We start from the raw sequence: 27,564 nt of genomic DNA, 5'->3' as shown, positions 1-27,564 counted from the left end.
GTATTCGCCTTGTTGTACATTGCCTGTGTGTAGTTCTGTTGAACATTGTGGGCATGCTGTGTCGGTGTGGAAGCATGGTGACACTAGTGGGCTGTCCCCAGCACACTTTCAGACTATGTTGGTTGTTAATGCAAACAACGCATTTTACTGTATTTTTCGATATGCATGTGATTAATAACCTTATCTGTTTCAATTCCTTTGAGCCATCTAGCCCATGCCAACCTAGTCTTCCGCTTAGTCTTTCTGCACCTGGACCAAAACTCTCCATATCTCTCTCATACACATAATTTATCTAAACTTCTATTAAATGTTGGTAAACAACCCTCTTCTACTGCTTCCACTGGTAGCTCACTCCACACTGAGAAAAAGACTTCTACAGATGTATTGGGAGCATTTTGACTGGTTGCATCACAACCTAGTATGGAGCCTTCAGTGCCCAGGATTGCAAGAGGCTGTAGAGGGTTGTAGACTCAGGACAGCTCTATCATGGACACAACACTCCCCACCATGAGGACATCTTCAAGAAGTGCTGCCTTAAAAAGGTGGCTTCTATCACTAAGCACCCTCATCATCTGGAGCATGCCGTGATGAAAATTTTTTAACAATGCAGATGCTGCATCTGAAATAAAAGCAGAAAATGCTGGAACAACTCGGCTGGTCAGGGAACATCTCAGGAGTTAAAAGACTAGATAGATAGATAGATAGATAGATAGATAGATACTTTATTCATCCCCATGGGGAAATTCAACTTTTTTTCCAATGTCCCATACACTTGTTGTAGCAAAACTAATAACATACAATACTTAACTCAGTGAAAAATATGATATGCATCTAAATCACTATCTCAAAAAGCATTAAAAATAGCTTTTAAAAAGTTCTTAAGTCCTGGCGGTTGAATTGTAAAGCCTAATGGCATTGGGGAGTATTGACCTCTTCATCCTGTCTGAGGAGCATTGCATCAATAGTAACCTGTCGCTGAAACTTCTTCTCTGTCTCTGGATGGTGCTATGTAGAGGATGTTCAGAGTTTTCCATAATTGACCGTAGCCTACTCAGCGCCCTTCGCTCAGCTACCGATGTTAAACTCTCCAGTACTTTGCCCACGACAGAGCCCGCCTTCCTTACCAGCTTATTAAGACGTGAGGCGTCCCTCTTCTTAATGCTGCCTCCCCAACACGCCACCACAAAGAAGAGGGCGCTCTCCACAACTGACCTATAGAACATCTTCAGCATCTCACTACAGACATTGTATGACGCCAACCTTCTAAGGAAGTACAGTCGACTCTGTGCCTTCCTGCACAAGGCATCTGTGTTGGCAGTCCAGTCTAGCTTCTCGTCTAACTGTACTCCCAGATACTTGTAGGTCTTAACCTGCTCCACACATTCTCCATTAATGATCACTGGCTCCATATGAGGCCTAGATCTCCTAAAGTCCACTCCATTTCATTACCCCCTCTTCCACCCATCCACCCATCTTACCCCTCATCTACACTCACCTATTGCCTGACAGCTTGTACTCTTCGCCCTCATCTCAAATTCTTTTTCTATTTTTCTGACACTGTTTTTATCATTCCTGATTAAAGGTCTCGGCCTAAAACACTGACTATCTGTTTCCCTTCATGAATGCTGCCTGACTTGCTGAGTTCCTCCAGCATTTTGTGTGTGTTGTTCAAGAGTGTATTGTGTCACGGTTGAGGCCTAAAGCTGTAAGTAATAAGAGCAATGGAAATGGAGTGTGAAAAAATTATTTCCAAATCAATCAAGTATTTTAAGGATTTTTATAAATTGGAACTGAATTTGGGTTATCAATGAGAGGTACTTATTTGGCAGTTCTTCCTTTCCTTGCTGCCATTCTTTCTTAAGTGCCTGAAACATGCTATCTATAAAATGATGATTCATGGTGTTCCACAGGGATCTATTTAGTGACTAATGATGTTCCACAGGAATCTATTCTGGGACCCTTGCTCAATGTATTTTTTGTAAATGATTTGGAAGTGGAGAGGTGAATTACTAAATTTGCAGATGTCACAGAGGTTGGAGGCGTTGTGGTTAGTGTAGAAGGTTGTTATGGGTTACAATGGGACATAGGATGCAGAGTTGGGTGGGAATTGGCAGATGGAGATCAATTTGGAAAAGTGAAGTGATACACTTTGAAGTTCTGCTTTTATTTCTCAGTGGTTTCCTACATGCAGGTTGAGGGCAAACAGTTCTCTTACTATTTAAATAAGTTGCCAATATTGAGATGAAGTACCCCCAAAATAAACAGTGAAGTTGGATGATGAGTAATTGTAGTAGAAGGAGAAGGAAACGAGAAGTCTGAGTAGAAAAGGAGTCAGAATTTTCCATAGGAAATGGATGGGGGTCTATCAGTGCAAACTTGTCCATTCATAATGTGGTACAGTATGGAATTAGGGCCTTGATCCACCAAGACCATGTCGACCATCAGCATTTACACATATACCATTTTATTCCAACCACATTCTCATTGGCTTTGTTGTTATATGCCCTGTTGTCTGCCAATAGTACTTTACTGTCATGATTTCAAATTATATTGTAAGAGAATTAGCCACTTGACTTAACACTCATTGCAATTCACCAGCCTTGCTTTATACAATGGTGCTATAGAGTTTGTGGACCCTGTAGAATTTTCTCTATTTCTGCAGAAATATGACCTAAAGTATGATCAGATCTTCACTCAAGTCCTAAAACTAGATAAAGAGAACCCAATTATCCAAGTAACACAAAAAACATAATACTTGTTCATCAATTTATTGAGAAAAATGATCCAATATTACATGTATTTGTTGGAAAAAGTATGTGAGCTTTTGCTTTTAGTAACTGGTATCACCCCCTTGGAAGCATTAACTTCAGTCAAACACTGAAATGCTAATTGTTGATCAGTTCTGCAGATTGGCTTGGAAGAATTTTATGCCTTTTCTCCTTACAAAACTGCTTCAACTCTCTGATGTTGGTGGGCTTCCTTGCATGAACTGCTTGCTTCAGGTCCTTCTACAGCAGTTCTATAGGGTTAAGGTCAGGACTTTGACTCAGCCATTCCAAAGCACAATATTCTTTTTAAACCATTCTTTTTTTGATTTATTCTTGTCTTTTGTGTCATTGTCTTGTTGCATTATCCAACTTCTATTAAGCTGTCCAGGCCTTAAGGCGGTAAAGCAGGCCCAAACCATGATGCTCCTTCCACCATGCTTCACAGTTGGGTTGAGGTTTTGGTGTGAGTGTGCAGTGCCCTTTTTCCTCCAAATGTAGCAATGTGCATCTTTGCTAAAAAAAGTTCTTTTGTCTCATCTGTCCACAGAACAATGTCCCAGAAGGGTTGTAGAATATCCAGGTGGTCTTTTGCAACAATGTTTTTGGAGCAACTGTTTCCTCCATGGTGTCCTTCCATGAACACCATTCTTGTTCAAGGTTTTTCTTATAGCGGACACATGAACACTGACTTTAGCAAGTTCTAGAGATTTCTGCAGGTCTTTTGCTGTTACCCTTGGTTCTTTTTCACCTCCTTTAGCACTGCACATTGTGCTCTTGCTGTGATCTTTGCAGGATGCCCAGTCCTAGGGAGAGTAGTCTCCATTTGTAGGCAATTTCTCTTACTGTGGACTGATGAACACTCAGTTCTTTAGAAATTATTTTGTAGCTTTTCCAGCATCATTCAACTCTACAAATCTTCTTCTACGGTCCTCTGAAAGTTGTTTTGATTGAGGTATGGTGCACATAAACAGATCTTTCTTGAGAAGAGCAGGTTCTGTCAGTAACCTGACTTTGTGTGTCTTTTTTATGGGGCAACTCGCACCTCCAATCTCATCTCATTCATTGGAACACCTGACTCCAAAAAGCTTTTGTAGAAGGCATTACCTCAGAGGCTCACATACTTTTTCCAACAAATACGTGAAAAATTGGATCATTTTTCTCAATAAATAAATAAATGGACAAGTATCATGTTCGAAATAGAGAAAATTCTACAAGGTTCACAAACTTTCTAGCACCACTGTATGTTTAAGTGTCTGTGTTAACACTCTGCGTGGATTCAGCTCACCTCGCTTCATCTCATCTTTGTTAATACAACCACTTACTATTTGTTCTGCCTTAAGCTTTCCCTCAAATACATCTGTGCTACTCACTTTAATTACCGTAAAAATGAATTTCTATGTAAGAACCATTCAAAACTGCATTTCTGTATTTATGACCCACTGTTCCATGTTGATAGCCTTCCTTAGCTGTTCAATCTCACTGCTCCTCACTCCTCTTTCAATACTTAGTGCCAGTATATTTATTTAGAATATACACCCTTCCATATTCTGTCAGTGTTTTCAGGTAACATTGACCTATTCCTCTTGGCCTCTCTTGTGACTCACATTTATAAATAGTCTTTTCAATAGTTCTGCTACTGCCCCTGATTCTGCTTAAATATAACTTCAACTTAAAGTAGTACCCATTTTAAAGGTACTCTGTGAATGCATGTTTTTGTTAGAAAACCATAAATATAGCTCATTATATAATGCATTTCACTGGACTCAAATTCTTGAAATATGGAAGAAATCAGTAATAATTCATGAGTGTGCAAGAGCAGTTTTCCTGAGGTGTGTGGTGTTGGCAACAAGAACAGTGGTGGAGTAACCACAGCAGAAGCACCTTTGATGTTCCAAATGGAGCTAGAATTTACAAGCTGATGGGATAATTGAGAGTTAAAAATAGCAATGTAAATTTAGTGAAGAAGTCAGTGCGTGAAGGATTGTGTTAATCATGATTCATCTAAAACAGAATTATTTTCCGATAGGTGCAAATAGTATGTTTGTCATGATGTGAATTTTATGTGAAACCCTATTTATTGCCTTGCTTTTTCAATTTATTAGATCTTTTTAACCTCAGACCATTTATGCCTATACATATATTAAAGTAGCTTTTGTTTTACTAGGTTGGCAGTCAGAAGTTCAAATCCTGTTACTTGAAGAGAACCATTTTTTCACCACTATTTTGATGATTGATTTTGCCTTTGATCAAAGTGACTAGCTTAATTGGTAAGTTCTTGTTTCTCTTTAAATTTTCTTATTTTTACTGTGTGTTGTGAAAGTGAATTATTGCAAAGATGGGAAAAGTGGTTTAAAGGTTATGTAATCCCTCTGCCATGCAACTCCAATCCATCCTTGAACCTCATGTAATGGAAATGGGCTTCTCCGAGAAATGTGCCTATGATTGCTTTTAACATTGTTGATTCGAGGTAATAACCAACCCCCTAATGTAACAGAAGAATAGTGTTTTTAGGGTCCATGAGATTGGTAAGATTACTAATAACTTGTTCATAACTGTCACTTAGAGCAAATTGAATTATATTATCTTGTGAATCAAGATGGACTGCCTTGTCTCAGCAAATTGCAGTGTGAAGAAGTATCATTGTAGACATTTGGAACTTTCTGTAACTGTCATTGAATTATATGCAGGTCTGCAAATTTGTTTTGATTTTCTCCTCTCAAAGAATGACTCAATTTACTGTATGTAGTATTGTGCTTGGGAAATGCTGGCTAAGTATAGAATCAGAATCAGGTTTATTATTACTGGCATGTGTCGTGAAATTTGTTAATTTAGTAGCAGCAGTTCAATGCAATACATAACATAGAAGAAAAAAAAATAATAATAAAATATAAGTAAATCAATTATACAGTATACATATAATGAATAGATTAAAAACATGCAAAAACAAATACTGTAACATATTAAATAAGTGAGGTAGTGTTTGCAGGATCAACGTCCATTTAGGAATTGGATTGAAGAGGGGAAGAAGCTGTTCCTGAATTGCTGAGTGTGCGCCTTCAGGCTTCTGTACCTACCGCTCCATGAATATGCCCTGGGTACTTTGTAGACTAGTACCCAAGATGGAGCTGACTAAATTTATGACCCCTTGCAGCTTCTTTTGGAGAAATCCGTGAGGGTACATCAAATCCAACACATCACTCTCTGTAACTTTAGCTACTTCCCTTCCCCTTCCCCCCCCACCTTCTTATTCCTGGCTTCTTCTCCCTTTTTGCAGTCTTGATGAAGGGTTTCAGCCAAAATGTCAGCTCTTTGTTCCCCTCCATTGATGCTGTCAGACCTGTCCACCAGTATTTTAAGTGCATTGCTTTGGATTTCCAGTATCTGTGGAATCTCTTTTTATTCATCAAATCCAACTGATTCCTTTGTAGTTGTTTCTCCCCGGCATCTAAATATTCATTTCTCACCTGTCACCACACAGACCACTTCTAAGGAACTATTTTGAGTTAACTAGAACCAAGTAAATTGATTTGAGTTGGGTAGTCAGCAGTCTTGTACCTAAAGCATAATGCCAATGTATTTCAAAGATTTGGACTATTTTTATGGTGTCAGTATTATGAGTGGTGTGTTGGCATTCATGTGCCTCAAAGGAGAGTGGGTGATGATCATCATCTCAAGCCTGAGTGGAAGGTATGGAGATCCTGAGATGCCCAGTCATCAAGATCCCTCAGCCTCACCAGTGTAGTCCAAAGAAAAGTTTATGAAGCAATAGGTTTGCCACCAGCTTGGCTGCAGAAACTGCTGGAAGAATGTTCAATAATGTCCAGCCGCCTTAGTGTAGTGTAGTGGGTGGTGCTCTAGATCCACTCTGGATTTGCTGTCTGGGTTTATTCCCATAGCCTTCATCTCTCCCAAGGCTGCCCACAAGGCAATGGGGCTTTTAACTCATAGCTAGGGATCTGGTTCATAAGCACCAGGGCATGTCCACACGCTGGTGGGCATGCATGCTTTGTGTGCAGGGATCAGACCTCCTCCCCATCCTCTGTAGCCTGAGTCCGAAAGGAGTTCAAGTTTCCGTGTGTCGCCAGTGAGGAGGTGCTACATGAGGCTTGCTGTTGGAGAGGTTATGTACTGGCAGGGAGAGACTTACACATTCTGCTGTCCTTTTTGCAAAACTGCTAGCCAGCAGTGGAAGCTGAAAGTGAGAGTGACAATCACGACCCATCACTAGATGGGTCACAACAACCATTTTGAGGTATACCATGAGAGGTGTAGGTCGGGAAGTTGCAAGCAGACTCTTTCCACTGAGGTTGGGTGAGGCTAGATGTCGAGGTTAAGGGTGAAAGATAATTTATTTTAAGGGGAACCTGAGGGGGATCTTCATTCAAAGGACAGAGCGAGTCTAGTTCGAGCTGCCGGCGGAAGTTGTGCTGGTTTCATTGCAACATTTAAGAGTAGTTTGGATAAGTACATGGTTGAGAAGGGTATGGATTCAGGTGTGGGTTGATGGGACGAGGCAGAATAACAGCTTGGCATGGATTTGATGGGCTGATGGGCCTGATTCTGTGTTGTAGTGCTCAATAACTCTATAATCATTTTTTTTAAAGATACCTACAAGTAATGATGGCAGACTCCGAAGGTGTAAGGATTGCTCCAGAAATGCCAGCCATGTTTGATGGGATGAAGCTGGCTGCAGTAGCTGCAGTGTTGTATATCATTGTAAGATGTCTGAATCTTAAGAGCCCCACTGCTCCTCCAGAGCTGACGTTCCAGGACACCCCACTGACTCGATTCTTGCTGAAATCATGCCCACTGCTGACCAAAGAGTAAGTAACTTAATTGCATTTCCATTAAATGTAGGTGTACAACAGTTACATGTGTTGTTAAAAGCCCAGTGCCTTAATTTGAAGGACTCTTCAATGCACATGATTGAATTTTTGTTTCAAGGAAATTGCTATTAAACTGCCTCCTACCTAGATCTGATAACACTAAACGTTACATTTTTTAGTTCTCTTGTGATGCAAAGTACAAATATTTCTAGTTCAACTCTTTTTTTTGGTCTCTGCTGGCTTTATTTAATATTTGGCATAATCAGGTGTGATTAGTTTTTTTAAAAAAAGTTCAGTCAAATGAAAACCTTCTGGTCTCCAAGGTCCAATTAAATTGCAATTTATAATAATGCCAATTTGCTCATATTCCAAGTTGTATTAACTTATTACTGTGTACCATTGTTGACTAGCTAATGACTATTACATCACTGACCATATAATAATGCCAATTTGTGCACATTCCAAGTTGTATTAACTTATTAATGTGTACCATTGTCAATTAGTTAATGACTATTACATCACTGACCAGCATTTTCCACAAGCAACTGGGATTGGACATCTCTTTATAAAAGTGTTTTAAAATCCACAGACAACATTTTTAACTGCTTGTGCTAATTTTATGAAAATTTAAATGATTCTTTTCCAAGTTTGCAATTGTACTTTTTAGATTTTATCTGCAAAAGCTAGAGAAATACATGGCCAAATGTAAAATAATGTTTTTCTTCTGACAAGTGAACAATTGAGATCGTGCCACATGAAATACCAATGTATAACTTCTAAACTGCTAAATTAATGCAATTATCTGAACTGTAAAATGTTGATAACTGCCATTGATATGTGTAAAGAAGGGAGTAATTTTGAGTTTGAAGTATATCTTTTCATTGGAGCAATTCTGTTGATCTGTGGCCCTTCCAGTAATAGGTTCCTTATAATTATAATTTTCAGGAATTCCTTAGGAGAATATTTAATAATTTTCCTAAAGTTTAGTGTGTACTGACAAAAGCCGGCACAATTGGTTATTTGGGATCTTGTTGAATGATTATGTAATTCACTTTCACGTAACACATCCAAAATGCTGGAGGAACTCAGCAGGTCAGGCAGCATTTATGGAAAGGAATAAGCAGTCAACATTTTGCCCTGAGGCCCTTCATCAGGACTCTTATATCCTGATGCAGGGTCTCAGCCAAAATGTTTATTCCTTTCCATATAAGAACATAAGAGATAGGAGCAGGAGTAGGCCAATCGGCCCCTCAAGCCTGCTCCGCCATTCAACAAGATCATGGCTGATCCAATCTTAACTCTAGTTTTCACCGAATCCCACAAGGCAACAGTGCCAACCAACAGGGCACCATGCCGCCCATTTTATTTTATTATTCATCCCGCCCAAACCCATGTGATCACCCGGGGAAAAAAAACCGAGTTGCCAATTGAGGAGAAAAAAATCTGGAAAATTCCTCTCCGACCCGTCCAGGCTATCGAAAACTGGTCCAGGAGATCACATGGCTGATCTAAACCTAGCCTCATGTCCACTTACCTGCTCGCTCACCGTATCCCCTAATGCCATTTTTATCCAGGAAAATGTCTATCTCCGTTTTGAATTTATTGAGTGTGTTCCACAGCTCTCTGGGGCAGTAAATTCCACAGCCCCACTACCCTCTGAGTGAAGAAATTTCTCCGCATCTCAGTCCTGGAATGGCATCCCCTTATTTTAAGATTATGCCCCCTAGTCCTAGTTTCACCCATCATTGGGAACATTCTCCCCGCATCCACCCGATCAAGCCCCTTCACAATCTTATATGTTTCAATAAGATCGCCTCTCATTCTTCGGAACTCCAATGAGTAGAGTCCCAATCTACTCAACCTCTCATCATACATCAACTCACCCATCCCCGGAATTAACCTAGTGAACCTTCTCTGCACTGCCTCGAGAGCCAGTAGGTCCTTTCTTAAATATGGACACCAGAACTGCACGCAGTACTCCAGGTGTGGTCTCACCAATACCCGGTACAACTGCAGTAAGACCTCCCTGTTCTTATACTCCATCCCCCTAGCAATAAAAGCCAGCATTCCATTGGCCTTCTTGACCACCTGCTGCACTTGCATACTAACTTTTTGTGTTTCCTGCACCAGGACCCCCAGATCCCTTTGCACAGAAGCACTTTCCAGTTTCTCTCCATTTAGATAATAACTTGCTCTATTATTTTTCCTGCCAAAGTGCAAGACCTCACACTTGTCAGTATTATATTTCATCTGCCAAATGTCTGCCCAATCACTCAGCCTATCTATGTCCCCCTGCAGGGTTTCAATGTCCTCCGCACTCATTACACTCCCTCCCATATATGCTGCCTGACCTGCTGAGTTCCTCCAGCATTTTGTGTGTGTTGGTCTGGATTTCCAGCATCTGCAGAATGTCTTGTGATTATGATTCATCTGTAAGTATTGGGGTATATGGATCATGAATATGGAAATTCTTTTCAAGGGGATTATTTGCAATAAACTTGAAAGCACATCCTTTGGAAGTTCACAATGAGCGAACTTATGTTTTTTGGTCGAAAGTAATCCTACTGATCATTTACTAATACAGTACAAGGATATTACAAAACTTTGAAGATAATCTTGTAGTTTGTTGATTTCAGTTTCAGCCGAGCAATAGTTCAACATTTAATGGCTGCAGTAATTCAGCTTGACTCCACTGTTAGATATTGATAACGGAAACATTTTCCTTTGACACAGAGCAGTGAGTTCTTCCAGATGATGTGCAAATCATGCTAGGGCTGTTTTCAATCAGTATCACATCCAAATTTATAATCTTAAGACTTATTTAAATGTAGTATATTAATAGACCTTTCATAAGGACGTATTAGAATACACCGGGTCTCCTCTTAACCATTTTGACAGCAATGTTTTTATTTCATAAATTTTAAGATTTTATCTCTATTTAATTTATATTCTGCTTTTTCAATAAAAAGTCATAAAAAGTGCAGATGTAAATTATAAATTAAAACCTTGAGGTCCTTAATTTTAACTTGAAATGTCATACTGATGTGAGGTAAAATTGGTCACCACTTGAGCCATACTGATCCTATGTTGTCCCAACTTACATTAAACCATAAAATTATAAGACATAGAAGCAGAATTAGGCCACTCGGTCCCTCGAGTGTGCTCTGACATTCCATCATGGCTGATTTATTATCCCTCTCAACCCCATTCTCTTGGCTTCCCACCATAACCTTTGACGCCATTTTATGACTTTTTTTTCTCCTCTGTTTCTTTTGACAAGTGACAGTTGAGATCACACCACTATAAATATGGATGTATAGATTTTAAATTACCAAGTTATTGCAAAATTATCCAAATTTTAATATCCCTATGATTTTGGGACAGTGCCATTCTTTGCAGTGGCAAACTTGTAAATTTGTCAGGATGGCCTTTGTTCGGCAGAGTGAATGCCTCATGTTCGCAAATTTCCTCTAGCCCTCCACTCCTCTGCCAAAGGGCCTGGTGCCCACTTGATATTCTCCTTTTCACAGCAATAGACATCAATAGCTTTATGTGTCAATACCCATATTATGTCAATCATTGGAAATGACATTTGTTTATTTTTTAAACATTCATTGTCTGTGATAATTCACAAGGGCCTTTAATAAAGGAAGACAGAGGCAAAAATTGCCTTTGATATTGAGGCTAAATGGAGATTGATGAGGTGAATGTCAAGGAAAGGTTTAATGTAAGGGAGATTTCAAGGGGGGAATTCCAGAGGATAGAATTTGATTGCTAACAGTAGAACAAACTAAGTGGAGGGCAGGCAGGAGGCTGCAAAGATATGGGAGGTTAGTGTGTTAGAGAATATTCTAGAATTAGATGAGGTGAGGACAAAGATAATTATAAAATTAAGATGGTGAAAATTATTTCTCAAATGAACATAGTTCTGTTGAAATGGAATCAAACTCTTTACCTTTAAAAAAAAATGGATTGAGACTAGCTGTCATTAACATTGATTGGATCTTCTCTATTAAATAAATGTTAGCTCTGTAGGCCTGACTGGAGAGACTTGCAGACAGAAGTGTATTGAATTTCATTTGCCTGACTGGGTCCGAATTGGATTTCATTTGCCTGACTGATTCAGGAACTTAAATCCTACACCCAGATACTCAGCCATTTTCTGTAGTATATTTAAAGACGGAAGAGAGAAAACTGGTCTTCTTGAATGGGAAGTTTAACATCACAGTTTTGTGGGATATAAAAGTTAATTTGGTGTCTTCAATTATGTTTTTGTGAGATGCTGAGAAAGATAAACATAACATTCACCTGAATGAAAAGATGTATGTTGCAACCAACTGTACAGTTTAGTTTGTTCTCGCAAAACTATTTCTCTTTATGGTTTGGGTGGTTTGAATTTTATTGAAAATATTAGCAAATTACCTTTAGCTTTGATCCTTTACTAACATTATTGTCCTGTTTTATTGGCTCCTGAATGGAGTTGCTGAATTGATGATGTTATACCACCAATAATGTAGTGGCAGATTGGCTGTTTTGACTGCATGCTGTTGAGTAAAATATCCTGAGTTCACTTTGCTACAGATTTGGGTTAAGAATCTGGGTCAATACTTGAGTGCAACACAGAGGAAGTACTACATTGATACTGGTGTCACCTTTAGCAAGGAACGTTAAATGTATTTGTTCAGACCTACAAAAGATCCCACAGCACTTTTTGAAAAGTTGGGCAGTTCAGCCAGTGTCCTGGCCAATGTTCCCTCTAATTTGTAATGACCAGTGTACGCAAAAATCTTGTGCTGTGCAATTTTTTTGCCAATATGTGAACTGAATTTTTAAGTGGAAGTAAACCTGAAGCTGTTTTAAGGATAGTAAGCCATTCTGCTTAAATGAACCAGTAGTTCATTTGTGCTTTGCCCTTTTGCTTCTTTGGAATTTGACAGAGTGAATCAATAATTCCTTCAATGAAAACAGTATTGATAAGCCAGTTCTAAAATCTGCTGACAAATCATCACAAACTTCACATTGTGAACATCAGAAACCAGAAAAGGAAATGTAATTGTGTACAATTGTGAAATATATGTAACATGCTGACGAATTAGAGAATGACAACCTTTTATGCGCAGTTTAAATTCCTTTGTGCACTAGTAGCAAAAGATGTGTGCATGCATACACATGCACAGCTCAGAGGGAACATTGGCGCTGGCTAACATTTATGCCAAAGGTAACATCAACCAAAGCACCTTAATTTGTCACTTCCATCCCATCAGATTCTAAGGAACCGTGGCTGTTATTTGATCTGTTTCAGAAAGTGCTGTTTAGTCTTTGAAGCAATTTTATTGTCCATATAAAGTATTACAAAAGTACAAACCTCTGGCAAGACTTCGTTCATTTCCTCATTGAGTAGTCTGCCAATACCATTCATACCTCTAGTTCACTTGTACTTGTTTACTTTTGTACTTGTTAAATCATATTTTGCATAAATATTTTCACTTCAAATAGTAGCTGAAGAAGTTCTCTTCATGTGTTTGCATCCTATTTAAATTCAACGAAAATTGAAAATATTTATGAAGATTGCAAATACAGGTGACCCCTCTGGACAACTTTTCGGGCTAAGACTCTAATTCAGGACTGGAAAGAAAGGGGGAAGATGCCAGAATAAAAAGGTATAGGGAGAGGAAGGAGGATAGCTTGAAGGTGATAGGTGAAGCCAGGTGGGTAGGAAAGATAAAAGGAGAAAGAGAAATCTGATAGGAGTGGAGAGTGGACCATTACCCTTGTTATGGCTGTCTAGGTAACAAATTAGTGAATAAAGTCCAATCTGGGCACTTTTCAAAAGGTGCTGTGGGATCTTTTGTAGGTCTGAACAAATAGGTTTAATATTTCATCATAAAGGTGATTCCAGTAACAATGCTGCACTTCCTCTATTTTGCACTCAAGTATTTTTCTGCCCTTACTTCTTTTGCTAGGCACAGATAATTGAGTATATGGTATTTTCTGACATGGGTAACCTCTGGAATTATTGATGTACACGTCTGAAGGAAAATGCACAACATTTAAAATTTACCAGTAGTAGTTAAGTAGATGAAGTTAAAAAATAAAACTGGAGTTGTAGATCAGATTAATTTGCATCTTAAAGAGAAAAAAGGTTAATGGCTTAAATGTACAGTGGCATGCAAAAGTTTGGGCACCCCTGGTCAAAATTTCTGTTACTGTGAATAGTTAAGTGAGTAGAAGATGAACTGATCTCCAAAAGTCATAAAGTTAAAGATGAAACATTTCTTTCAACATGTTAAGCAAGATTAGTGTATTACTTTTGTTTTGTATAATTTTAGAGTGAAAAAAAGGAAAGGAGCACCATGCAAAAGTTTGGGCACCCCAAGAGATTTGAGTCTCAGATAACTTTTACCAAGGTCTCAGACCTTAATTAATTTGTTCGGGCACAATCATCGTTAGGAAAGGCCAGATGATGTAAACTTCAAAGCTTTATAAATACCCTGATTCCTCAAACCTTGTTCCAACAATCAGCAGCCATGGGCTCCTTGAAGCAGCTGCCTAGCACTCTGATAATTTAAAAAAATGATGACCACAAAGCAGGAGAAAGCTATAAGAAGATAGCAAAGCATTTTCAGGTAGCCGTTTCCTCAGTTCATAATGTAATTAAGATATGGCAGTTAACAGGAATGGTAGAGGTCAAGTTGAGGTCTGGAAGACCAAGAAAACTTTCCGAGAGAACTGCTCGTAGGATTGCTAGAAAGGCAAATCAAAACCCCCGTTTGACTGCAAAAGACCTTCAGGAAGAGTTAGCAGACTCTGGAGTGGTGGTGCACTGTTCTACTGTGGAGTGGTGGTGCACTGTTCTACTGTGCAGTGACTTTCATGAAAGAGTCATCAGATTTTGTGCATCCTCACCACAAAATTCAGAGTCAGAAGTTTGCAAAGGGGGTTCCAGTGATGTCATCGTCGAGAATGGCAGCTTAAGTCACTAGCTCCTCCGGAAAAATGCGTATTAAGCCCCGTTATTCCATCAAATATATTTTTCGAAAAATATTTGAACTGAAAAGAGGGGCAAGAATGGGGAACAGGAACGGAAATAAAAAAAGTGACACTGCGGAGCCTGCGTCCGAGAGGAGTGCAGCGAGCGGCTCTCCGACCCGACCGCGTGCTAGCGAGGCGGCTACTGGGCCTCATTCAGGTGAAGCAGCGAATATCTTTGAAATCCTGAAAGAAATAATGGAGGTCCAGAAAGAAATAAAGCAGCAGCTCCAGGATATTAAGGCAGAGCTCGCCAGCGTTAATCAAAAAATAGCAGTGGCAGAGACTCGAATCGAGAAGGTGGAAGATCGCGTTCAAACATGGAACGGATACTGAGTAAGACAATAAAAATATTACATCACCAAGAAGGTAAACTGCTTGACCTGGAGGGAAGATCACGGCGGAAAAATAATCAGAATCTACAACGTTCCCGAAGGAGCGGAGGGCTCGTCTATGACGGAGTTTGTCGAAAAGCTACTGCGGGATGTGCTGGATATTCTCTCGGTTATGAAGCTGGAAATCGAGAGGACGCACTGCGTGCTGGTTCCAAAACCTACCCAGGACAGAAAGCCATGCTCTATAATAATTAAATTCTTTCGGTGCAGCACCAAGACGCAGATTCTACAAAAGGCCTGGGGTAAGAAGAGAGTGTTTTTCGACGATAAATTAATATATTTTGACCAAGATTACCCCCCCCCCCGCAGTCCTGCAGAAACGCAAAGAATACTCTGAAGTAAAGTGAGTACTAAAGCAAAATAAGATTAGATTTCAAACTCCGTACCCTGCTAAACTTCGAGTGTTTTATGACAACGGGATGCGGTTGTACCAGACGGTGGAAGAGGCGACTACAGACATGAAAGTCAGAGGTTTGCCCGTCAGTGTCACCAAAATGAGGGAAAGCCTGACTGAGGAACTGTCCCGCTCCGCTTGGGAAATAGTGCAAGATTCGAGAAGGCAGGAGACAGGAGGAGGCCGAGAGAAATATATCAGGAAGAGACGGGGAGTTTCCCAAAGACAGTCTTCACCCCCTTCAGAAGAGCCATAAGGTTTAGCTAACTTTAAAAATGTTGAGAAGCTAAATGAAAGCAAAAGTACACAGTGATATACCTATCTCAAGAAATACTTATTATAATGTGGATTTTATATTACTTAGTTGTTATTCTTTATTCACTTACTTCTTTTTCCCCACCAAAATGAGAATATATATATATATACACACACACATATGTAATGTGTGTGTGTGTGTGTGTATATATATATATATATATATATATATATATATATATATATATATATATATATATATATATAGGAGGAGTACACAGGGAAATCTTTTCTGTGTAATGGATTTGTTCACTGACTTTTATGAATACTGCATTGGGGGCCCTCGACTCACAAGTAGGAAGGGGTTATCCCCCACATCTAGACCTTTCCTCTAGCTCAACGCAGGGTCATCTACTAGTGACCTCAGCCTTGGAATCACATGTTCGTTGCCATTTTTGTTATTATCTGCGTTTCTTGGTTCGTATTTGTTCAGGGAGTAGATCGATTAAGTTTTATTCTAATTTCAATGGTACATTGACAGATAAATACAGATGGCTAAGGACAAGGTAAAATTCATTTCTTTTAATGTCAATGGGCTATTAAATCCAATCAAACATAAGAGAATTTTATCCAATTTGGAACAATTTGATTCATACTGGGAAAAATGGTTTAACTAAATAATGCCTCATAAGCCTGACTTTATTCTCACAAATCAATGAATCTGTTGTTAAAACAAAAGATCACTCCCTACTTGTACATAGTTCTTCCCTTTTGCTTGTTTTTTCTCTCCACTCTTTTCTATAAGCGTGTACCTCAGATAAATACTTTGTGGAGATTTGTGATATATATGATTATATGATATATAGGTACAATGTCTGAAACACATCTTATGGAAATGTTGGTTTGATGATGAACTTCAATAAAAAAATAAATTACCAAAAAAAAATTTTTAAAAAAAGTTTGCAAAGGAACATCTAAACAAGCCTGATGCATTTTGGAAACAAGTCCTGTGGACTGATGAAGTTAAAGTAGAAGTTTTTGGCCGCAATGAGCAAGGGTATGTTTGGAGAAAAAAGGGTGCAGAATTTCATGAAAAGAACACCTTTCCAACTGTTAACCATGGGGATGGCTCGATCATGCTTTGGGCTTGTGTTGCAGCCAGTGGCTTGGGGAACATTTCACTGGTAGAGGGAAGAATGAATTCAATTAAATACCAGCAAATTCTGGAAGCAAACATCACACCGTCTGTAAAAAAAAGCTGAAGATGAAAAGAGGATGGCTTCTACAACAGCATAATGATCCTAAACACACCTCAAAATCCACAATGGACTACCTCAAGAGGTGCAAGCTGAAGTTTTAGCCATGGCCCTCACAGTCCCCTGACCTGAACATCATTGAAAATCTATTGATAGACCTCAAAAAAGCAGTGCATGCAAGATGGTCCAAGAATCTCACAGAACCCAGAAGCCTTTTGCAAGGAAGAATAGGTGAAAATCCCCCAAACAGAAAATTGAAAGACTCTTAGCTGGCTACAGAAAGCGTTTACGAGCAGTGATACTTGCCAAAGGGGGCGATACTAAGTACTGACCATGCAGAGTGCCCAAACTTTTGCTTTTGGCCCTTTTCCTTTTTTATTTTGAAACTGTAAAGGATGGAAATAAAGAGGTAATCTGGTTTAAAATATTAAAGAAATGTGTCATCTTTAACTTTATGCCTTTTGGAAATCAGGTCATCTTTTACTTGCTTAGCTATTAATATAACAAAAATTTTGACCAGGGTTGTCCAAACTTTTGCAAGCCACTGTACATAGTCATTGCTTAACATTAACTTGCTAACTTCAAGATCTTAACTGGCTCTACATTTTGGAACTTCTTGAACATCAGCCATGCATAAAGCTTCCTATTATTATGAACAAACAGTGTTAGATAGTAATACCATAAATAAATGGATATTTTCAGATTGAGTTTGACTTTTTTTGTTCTAGGTTGGTTGTCAAATGAAATCCTACTGCTTGTTTTGATCTTTGGATGGTCACTTTTCCCAGTCCCATTTACTCTAATGATTTTCTCCTCCTGATCTAAGCAGAGCTATGATCCTATGAGTTGGCAGTGTTTTTAAATCTTATCCAACTCCTGTGATGCCCAAGTATTTAGTTGAACTACAGTATCAGTGCTATTTCTTCTGATTATTTTTTTGAAATGGATGGAGCTGCATGACTGGCTTAGATCAGAATCAGGTTTGTTAACACTAGTGTATGTCACGAAATCTGTTATTTTGCAACTGCAGTATAGCGAAAGACATAAAAATGACTATTAGTAATAAAAATAAATAATCCAGAAGAGGAATAGGAAGATCATGTTCATGGGTTTATGGACTGTTCAGGAAAATGAAGCCAGAGAGAAGAAGCTGTTCTGAAAAAGTTGAGTATGGATTTAAAGGCTGCTGTACCTCCTCCCTGATGTTCATAACATAAAGCGGGCATATTCTGGCTGACGATGGCGATTGCTGCTGCCTTCTTGAAGCACAGGCTTTTGGAGGCTTCATGTTGGATTCTGATGCAAACAGAATGTTTTCCATAATGCATCTGTCAAAATTTGTAAGTATCTTTGGTGACATAACGAATCTCCTTAAGTCTCTAATAAAGTAGAGCTCCTGGTATGCCTTCTTTCTGATTGCTTCAAGTGTTGGGTCCAGGATAGATGTTGAGATAGTTGATGCCCCAGGAACTTGAAGCAGCTCACCCTTTCCAGCACTGACCCCTCAATGTGGACTTGTGGGTTTTCTTGTGCATTTTCTTGACTTCATGCTCTTGAAGTCCACAATCAGTTTCGTGGTCTTGATGACATCAACTGCGAAGTAGTTGTTGTGCCATCATTCAACTAGCCTGTTAATCAGTTCACAGATGAATTGGTTTGCTGAAACATGCTTTTTCTCATTTTTGTAGAGTTAAGTTTTTCAGAACAGTCAAAGATTGGGTTCATGAGGAAATCACTGTTTATGTGAATGCATTGCTGTCTTGTGGTTGTAAATAAGTAATGATTTCACTGAAAGAATCTGGAGTATGCTTATATGGAGAATACATGTGTATATGAGAGATATATCTACAGGTGGAGGTGTGAACTCAAAGCAATATAGTGCTGTTTAACTTGTACAAGCATCTGTTTTAGTTGCTGCTATAATGGTAATGTGGTAAAACGTGGCAAATTTATTGTTGTTTCAAAATCCAGTTCACAATCTGAGCATTTAATCAGCACAGAGAGATGGATATATTTGAGAATACTTTTCAGCTGGCAGTCCATGCCTTGTCAGGTGAATATATGCAGAAAAGAGAGTTTTGTAAATCTTGGGCATGAAACTTGCGGAGTGGGGAGGGATTGATGGAGAAAGGCCACTGGAAATAAAAGTGAGTATATTGTATCAGTCAAACTGTTTAATTTTGTTTTAATACCAGTTTCCTCTTGGTTATGAACGAATCCTAAATTTAAATGCTGAGTTTTTGCTTGAATTTTTTGTACTTTTTAACTGAATAACAAAGTACATAAAAAATCAAACAATACCAATTTTAATTCTGCAGTACTGTAAAACTATGTTTTGGTTTCTAATAGTCATCGACAGAGAAATTCACCCAGTGTACACTGCCGTGTTTGTTTGATTAACTGTAAATGCACAAGTTCAACAGAGACACCTAGTGCAGATAATGGACTTTAAAAGTCCATTTTTAAAAATAAAAATAAAAACAAAATTATCAAAAGTTACACGCAACTGATGCTACTTAAAAATTGTTCACTCAAAGCATGGTGTTTTTTCTAATGGACTCACAACTGCATGCGATTGTTTGGGAACAGTCTCCTGTCCTACTTAAGTGGCTAAGTGGCCCAAATAAATGAAGGGAGTCCTGGCCATTTTTCGATTAGACTTTGTTCATTAATAGTTGTCCCAAATAAGCAGCTGTCCCAATCATTAACCGGAATCCGCTTTAACTGGAACTTGGTTTAAGACTAAGCATTATTTGTAGGTTTGCCATTGTTAGATCTTAGTTTGCAAAGTCTCAATTCTTCTAGGTTCTGAACTTCAACGTTTGATAATATTCTCACTGTTGAAAATGTGGTTCCAGGTTCACCTTTCACCCCATTAATGTTCTGGTTTTATGAGAAGAGGAGAGAGGGGTCATTGAGTTTTGTGATCTTTGCATACTGTTGAGCCATGTCCCGCACACCCGACTGAATGTTTAATATCCTTTGCCATTAACTTTATATATGTGTAATTTGAAGTGAACAAAATTATTTCCTGTTTGACCTTAAAATCATATAATTAAAGAGCTTGTCCCAGTTTTTTAAAATCCCATAACATTTTGAGAAAATTACATTTTAATGCTGCCTTTAGTGACTTAACTAATGGCAACGTGGGTACTTTAATTACTGGAGTGGTTCAGCAGTAAACTAATTTCTAAGAAGTTGTGCTCTGCTGTAATTTTAATGGGATGATATAGAATTGCTTTCCTGTTGATGAAAACTTTTGGATGCATGTCTATGCAAAGAGTGTATGATGAAACCATGAGTAAAGAGTGAATGGCAAAAAATGTTAAGTAAAATGAAAAAATATGAAAACATTCAGCAGTTTTTCAAGCTCAGATCTTTTGAATGATCTCCATATGTCCAGAAGTTAGTGTTTTTATGTAATTCTGGTTAGTGCATAAATGCTAAATTGAGGCATAAGATCCATCAGTGTAACTCTATATCACATTGTAACACCATCATGTACCAACCCTACTTTATTTAATAATGGATGGGGCCTCATACAGTCTCCGTGCAAGGAAATTAAAAGACATACCTAACTTTGGACAGCACTGCAGTTATTTTAAATTAACCTTAATTACATTGCTTCTGTCAATAGTGCCTGATGCAGCATCTATTATTTAGTAAAGTAGAAGCTAATGTTCTTCCAAGTTGGCATAAATTAAAGACCTGAGATGACAAGCAGTTATTAGGCCTGACATTCAGAGCCTACAATTTAAGCTGTTTCCTCAAATGGTCCTTGATACTGTGACTTCTAATGTTTCATGTAAAGTTACCTAATTTGCTTTTAATCTGATGGCTAGTGGTCAAAAGATAATGTAGAAGTTAATTTGTAAGGCAGTCTGTTAATCAGTTAAAGAATTTTAATGTCCTGGAGTCATACAGCAGCAAAGCAGGTTCTTTATACCACTATGTGCTTAAGGCTGCTTACCAAGTTAAGAGCCATGGTATTACAGGTAAGCTACTAGCATGGTTAGAACATTGGCTAATTATTAGGAGGCAGCAAGTGGGAATAAAATGATCCTTTTCTGATTGGCTGCTAGTGACAAGTGGTATTCTGCAGGAGTTGGTGTTCGGACTGCTTTTTATGCTATATATCAATGATTTAGATGACAGAATAGATGGTTTTGTTGCCAAGTTTGCAGATGATGTGAAGATTGGTGGAGGGGCAGGTAGTGTTGAGAAACAGAAAGACTACAGAAGGACTTAGACAGATTAGGGGAATGGACAAGAAAGTGGCAAATTAAATAAAATGTTGGAAAATGCATGGTCATGCACTTTGGTAAAAGAAATAAATGTGCTGACTGTTTTTCTAAATGGGGAGAAAATCCAAAAATCTGAGATGCAAAGGGACTTGGGAGTGCTTATGCAGAACACCCTAAAAGTTAACTTGCAGGTTAAGTCAGTGGTGAGGAATGCAATGTTAGCACTCAATTCAAGAGGTCTAGAATATAACAGCAGTGATGTGATGCCGAGGCTTTATAAGGTACTGGTGAGGCCTCACCTTGAGTATTGAGAACAGTTTTGGGCTTCTCATCTAAGAAAAGATGTACTAGCATTGAAGAGGGTTCGGATTCTGGGAATGCAAGGGTTATCATATGAGGAATGTTTGAAGGCTCTGGGCCTGTACTTGCTGGAATTTAGAAGGATGGGGGGAGGTGGAATCTCATTGAAGCCTTTTCAATGTTGAAAGGCCTAGACAGAGTAGATGTGGAAAGGGGGAGTCTAGGACAAGAGGGCACAGCCTCAAGATAGAGGGGTGTGTATTTGAAACAGATATGTGGAGAAGTTTCTTGAGCCAGAGGGTGGTGAATTTGTGGAATTTTTTTTTTACCACAGGCAGCTGTAGAGGCCAGGTCATTGGGTGTATTTAAGGTGGAGACTTATTAATTTCTTGATTGACCACGGCATCAAAACTAGTAGGGAGAAGGCCCGGGAGTGGGACTGAGGAGGGGAAAAAAGGATCAGCCATGATTGAATGGTGGAGTAAACTTGATAGGCCAAATGGCCTAATTCTGCTCCGATGTCTAATGGTCTTACGTCCTTGCAAACCTTTTTTGCCCTTCTTCATTAATCCCATTTACCTACATGAGGCCAGTATCCTTCTAATCCTTGCCTATTTAAGTGTCTATCTAAATGCTTTTCAAATATTTCAGTACCACCTCTGGTATCATCCACTATGTGTATAAATAAAACACAGTCCTCAGGTTCCCATTAAAACATCTTAAACCTTATGCCCTCTTGTTTTTAATGCCTTTACTGTGGAGAGAAAGATTTAGATAGATAGATAGATAGATAGATAGATAGATAGATAGATAGATAGATAGATACTTTATTCATCCCCATGGGGAAATTCAACTTTTTTCCAATGTCCCATACACTTGTTGTAGCAAAACTAATTACATACAATACTTAACTCAGTAAAAAATATGATATGCATCTAAATCACTATCTCAAAAAGCATTAATAATAGCTTTTAAAAAGTTCTTAAGTCCTGGCGGTAGAATTGTAAAGCCTAATGGCATTGGGGAGTATTGACCTCTTCATCCTGTCTGAGGAGCATTGCATCGTTCGTAACCTGTCGCTGAAACTGCTTCTCTGTCTCTGGATGGTGCTATGTAGAGGATGTTCAGAGTTATCCATAATTGACCGTAACCTACTCAGCGCCCTTTGCTCAGCTACCGATGTTAAACTCTCCAGTACTTTGCCCACGACAGAGCCCGCCTTCCTTACCAGCTTATTAAGACGTGAGGCGTCCCTCTTCTTAATGCTTCCTCCCCAACACGCCACCACAAAGAAGAGGGCGCTCTCCACAACTGACCTATAGAACATCTTCAGCATCTCACTACAGACATTGAATGACGCCAACCTTCTTAGGAAGTACAGTCGACTCTGTGCCTTCCTGCACAAGGCATCTGTGTTGGCAGTCCAGTCTAGCTTCTCGTCTAACTGTACTCCCAGATACTTGTAGGTCTTAACCTGCTCCACACATTCTCCATTAATGATCACTGGCTCCATAGGAGGCCTAGATCTCCTAAAGTCCACCACCATCTCCTTGGTCTTGGTGATATTGAGACGCAGGTAGTTTGAGTTGCACCATATCACAAAGTCCTGTATCAGTTTCCTATACTCCTCCTCCTGTCCATTCCTGACACACCCCACTATGGCCGTGTCATCAGCGAACTTCTGCACATGGCAGGACTCCGAGTTATATTGGAAGTCTGATGTGTACAGGGTGAACAGGACCGGAGAGAGTACTATCTACTCTCTTTATTTGGACTTTTTTTTTGGACTATCTACTCTATGTATGTTTCCCATAATCTTACTTTTTTCTATCAGGTCTTATGTATTTCTCGCAGCTAACAATCCACCTTCTGATTCCTCCTACTGAAGTGGATGATCTTACACTTCTCCATATTAAACCCCATGTGCCAGGTTTTTACCCATTTGCTCAGCTGAAAATGTTTTTTTTTTCTCTTTTAGCACAGAAGATTCTACAGATGCTGAAAGTCTTGAACAACACACACAAAATGCTGGAGGATCTCAGCAGGCTAGGCAGCATCTGTGGAGGGGAATAAACAATTGATGTTTCGGTCTGAGATCCTTCATCAGGACTTGGAGAGAAAGGAGAATAAGCTAAAATGAGAAGGTGGGGGGAAGGGAAGGTGTACATGGGTAGGTGAAACCAGGTGAGGGGAAGGTGGGTGGGTGGCAGAGGGAGATGATAGGTGGATAAGGTAGAAGGCTCTTTTGTTTAGTCATTGGTTTAAAGAGCCAGTCTCATTGGAAGTGGTTGGTGAGTAATCATTTTCATGTTGGTGAGTAATTTCATTACCGTACATACAAAGCGATCTTTTCCTGAAGAAGGTCTTGGCCCGAAACATCAGCTGTTTAATCCTTTTCATTGGTGCTGCCTGACCTACTGAATTCCTCCAGCATTTTGTGTGTGTTTTGGATTTCCAACACCTGCAGACTTTTTCGTGTTTATGACTTACTCCTTGCAGTTAAAAAATGAATGTGCCATGTAAGGAGCAAACACGAGGAAATCTGCAGATGCTGGAAATTCAACCAACACACACAAAATGCTGGTGGAACACAGCAGGCCAGGCAGCATCTATAAGGAGAAGCACTGTCTCCCTCTGGTGCTCCCCCCCTCCCCCATTCTTTCTCCTGAGGCCTCTCGTCCCATGATCCTTTCCCTTTTCCAGCTCAGTATCACTTTCGCCAATCACCTTTCCAGCTCTTAGCTTCATCCCACCCCCTCCGGTCTTCTCCTATCATTTTGCATTTCCCCCTCCCCCCACTACTTTCAAATCTCTTACTATCTTTCCTTTCAGTTAGTCCTGATGAAGGGTCTTGGCCAGAAACGTCAACAGTGCTTCTTATAGATGCTGCCTGTCCTGCTGTGTTCCACCAGTATTTTGTGTGTGTTGTGCCATGTAAGGCACTGCATCAGTTACAACAGTTCCCCTAAAGCTCTCTGGCTTTGTGTGTTCCATCTGTTTCAGACATTTATGGTGGTGTGCACAAATTGTGTCTTGAATTGCCAGTATGTAGTATTTTTGTCTCACATGGATTTTGACCAGTGGTTAACTTAATGTTGAACTTTTCGAGGGAAAGGTAGCTCGAGACCTGTTAGTTTGCAAGTATTTAGTGGGTAAATGCTAGATCAATTAATGAAGCAGCAGTACTGAAGTTCATTATGGTTAGGCAAAAGTCAGCAGTTTTGTGGAAATAAAATCACATTTGACATCTGCGGACATGTTTGACATGTCTGATTTGTTTTGATAACTAGATAGGTAAAAATAGAAGAGCATAAGATATTAGAGTAGAATTAAGCCTTTTGGCCCATTGAGTCTGCTCCACCATACCATCATTGCTGATTTATTATCCCTCTCAACTTCATTCTCCTGCCTTCTCCTCATAATGTTTGATGCTGTGACTGATCAAGAACTTATCAGCCTTTAAATATACCTAATGACTTTGTCTCCACAGCTGTCTGGGAGCAGTGAATTCCATAGATTCACCAGTGTCTGACAAAAGAAATCCTCATCTCACTCCTAATAGGTTGTCCTTGTATTCTGAGGCTGTGCTCTTTGGTCCTAGACCCTGCACTATAGGAAACATCCTTTCCACCTCCACTCTATATTCGATTTGTCTTTCTGAGGCCTCCATTGGTTAGAGACGACCATGGATATTGTGTCCTAGCTGTGTAGATACGCAAGCCTGAGCAGTATGATATGGAGAGCAAGCTCCCCTCTCCATGCAACTGATGAACCCAAAGGAACGGCAGAGACCAATACAGTTGGGTACCAGCAGCATCGCAGGAGTTGCCAGTCAGCACTGAGCTCAATGAGGGAGTGCCTTAGGGACTCCACCTCCGGATTTTTCCTTCAGGGTTTACTCCTGAAGCCTTCCCCATGAGTGGGTATAGCTGCAAGGCAGCGGAGGTCTAAGATCAGAGTTTTCCTTATCCTAGATGAGCTGCCAACCATGACCGAAGCAACTGGTTTTAAGGTTCCAGTAACCCACCTTCGCCCCTTCTCCTGTCAGTGGAAACTGTTCCATCGGCCACATGTGAAGGCCAGGAGCTGAACTTGATTGTCAGAGGCTATTTGCAGTACACGCCATTGAGAGCACTTTATAGGTAGTGGGAGCTTGTCTCCATTACCATCCCCAGCTATAAAAACCTTAAGAACTATATTCAGCAGGCCTTTCGATAGATTTCTCATTCTTCAGAACACCAGTGAGTACTTGTCTAGAACCATCAAATGTTCCTCATATATTAATCCTTTCATTCTTGGGATAATTCTTCTGAACCTCTTCTGGCCTCTCTTCAATGACAGCACATCCTTTCTTAGATAAGGGGTACACAGCTGCTCACAAAACTCCAAAGCCTTATATAGTCTCAGCATTACATTTAAATTACATTTACAGAACTGTGCAAAAGTCTTCGGCACCCTAGATTTTTTATATGAATTTTGTTTTAGATGTTTATTTTTTTGTCTTCTACATCAGTATGTCAGAAGAAAAGAACAAATTTTAGATTTCCAAATATTCATTTTCCAAAAAATTAAATGTTGCAGTGAATGTTTTTATTTTGTTAAAGAAAGTAACATATTAAGTAATAGACCACTTTTCAAATAAAAATTTGATTAGTTTGTAGGTATATAATCCAGAGCATGATTAAACAAAGACAACAAAGTGATCAATTACATAGTTGAATGAACTAAACTGATTAACTGACACAGAAATGGGTGTAGAAGGAATCAAACTGGATGAAGAACAAACAAACTAAAATGTGAGAGTGTGGCAAATGTGACAGTTTAACCTTCAAATCATTAGTTTGTACACCATGGCAAGGGTGAGCTTAGCAACAAGACACATGGTGGTCATTTTGCATCAGCAAGGCCTCTCTCCCAAGCAGAAATTTTGCGGCAGACAGGAGTTTCAAGAAGTACTGTCCAGGCCCTTTTGAAGAAGCACAAAGAACAGGCCAGGTTGAGGACCAGAAACACAGTGGACAGCTTGGAATCTGAGTGCAGCAGATGAGAAATGCATCAAACTGATGTATCTTCTAAATTGGAAGAAGTCCAGCACTGCTTTCAGCTCTGCACTCACAGAAACCACTGGAACCCAAGTATACCTCTTTGCAGTCCGGAGAGGTCTTGTCAGAAGAGGTCTTCATAGAAGAGATGCTGCCAAAAAGCCTTTCCTCTGAAGTTGAAACAAAGCCAAGAGACTCATCTACGCACAGAAACACAAGCACTGGGGTGCTGAACAATGGCAGCAGGTGCCCTGGACTGAAGAGTCAAAGTTAGGAATTCTTGGCTCAACTGGAAACCGTTTGTCTATAGAAGAGCTGTTGAACGCTTCATGGATGAGTGTCTGCAGTCAACACTGAAGCACGGCAGAGGATTCCTGTAAGTTTGGGCTGCACTTCTGCAAATGTAATTGGTTATCATTAATGGAATCCTCAATGCTGAGAATTACAAGCGGATTCTGATCTGTTACACAATACCATCAGGGGGGCATCTGGTTGGACCCAACTTCATTCTGCAGTGGGACATTGACCCCAAACACATGACCAAGGTCATAAAGAACTGTCTTTAGCAAAAAGAAGAACAAGGGTTCTGGAACAGATAGTATGGCCTCCACAGACCCTGATCTCAACATGATCTAGGCTGTCTAGGATTACCTGGAGAGCCAGGAGCAAGCAAGATGGCCATAATCTGCAGGAGAACTTGGCAAGTCTCCAAGATGCTTTGAACAATGTACCAGCAGACTCTCCTATAAAACTACGACAGCGTGCCTAAGGGAAATGATGCAGTTTTAAAGGCAAAGGATGGTCACAACAAATATTTATTTGATTTAATTTTTTTACTGTTTCCAGCTCTTTATAGTGATTTTTTTGATATTTAGAAACTTCCATTTCATTACTTTTGAAGCATCTTCATTTTACAGATTTTTAAAAAAACTTGTGCCTAAGACTTTTGCACATTATTGTATATTCTAATCTTATTGAAATGAAATGCTAATGTTGCATTTACCTTCCTTACCACCAGCTCAACCTGCAAGTTACCTTTAGGGAATCCTGCACGA

The 27,564-nt window shown here is 39.5% G+C and overlaps 1 protein-coding gene across 1 annotated transcript in view; it reads left to right on the top strand.

The window, feature by feature from the left end:
• The window catches only part of LOC140718944 (monoacylglycerol lipase ABHD2-like), a 91,023-nt gene that overhangs the window by 16,966 nt on the left and 46,493 nt on the right, over positions 1–27,564 (top strand). The window contains exons 2-3 of the mRNA XM_073033247.1: positions 4,933–5,035; positions 7,373–7,591. Coding sequence (XP_072889348.1) covers positions 7,386–7,591 — 206 coding nt within the window. The 5' untranslated portion in view covers positions 4,933–5,035; positions 7,373–7,385. The remainder of the gene's footprint in view (positions 1–4,932; positions 5,036–7,372; positions 7,592–27,564) is intronic.

This window comes from Hemitrygon akajei, chromosome 30, assembly GCF_048418815.1.
Source record: "Hemitrygon akajei chromosome 30, sHemAka1.3, whole genome shotgun sequence".
Classification (NCBI taxonomy): Eukaryota; Metazoa; Chordata; class Chondrichthyes; order Myliobatiformes; family Dasyatidae; genus Hemitrygon; species Hemitrygon akajei.
This window is presented reverse-complemented; position numbering and strand designations above follow the sequence as displayed.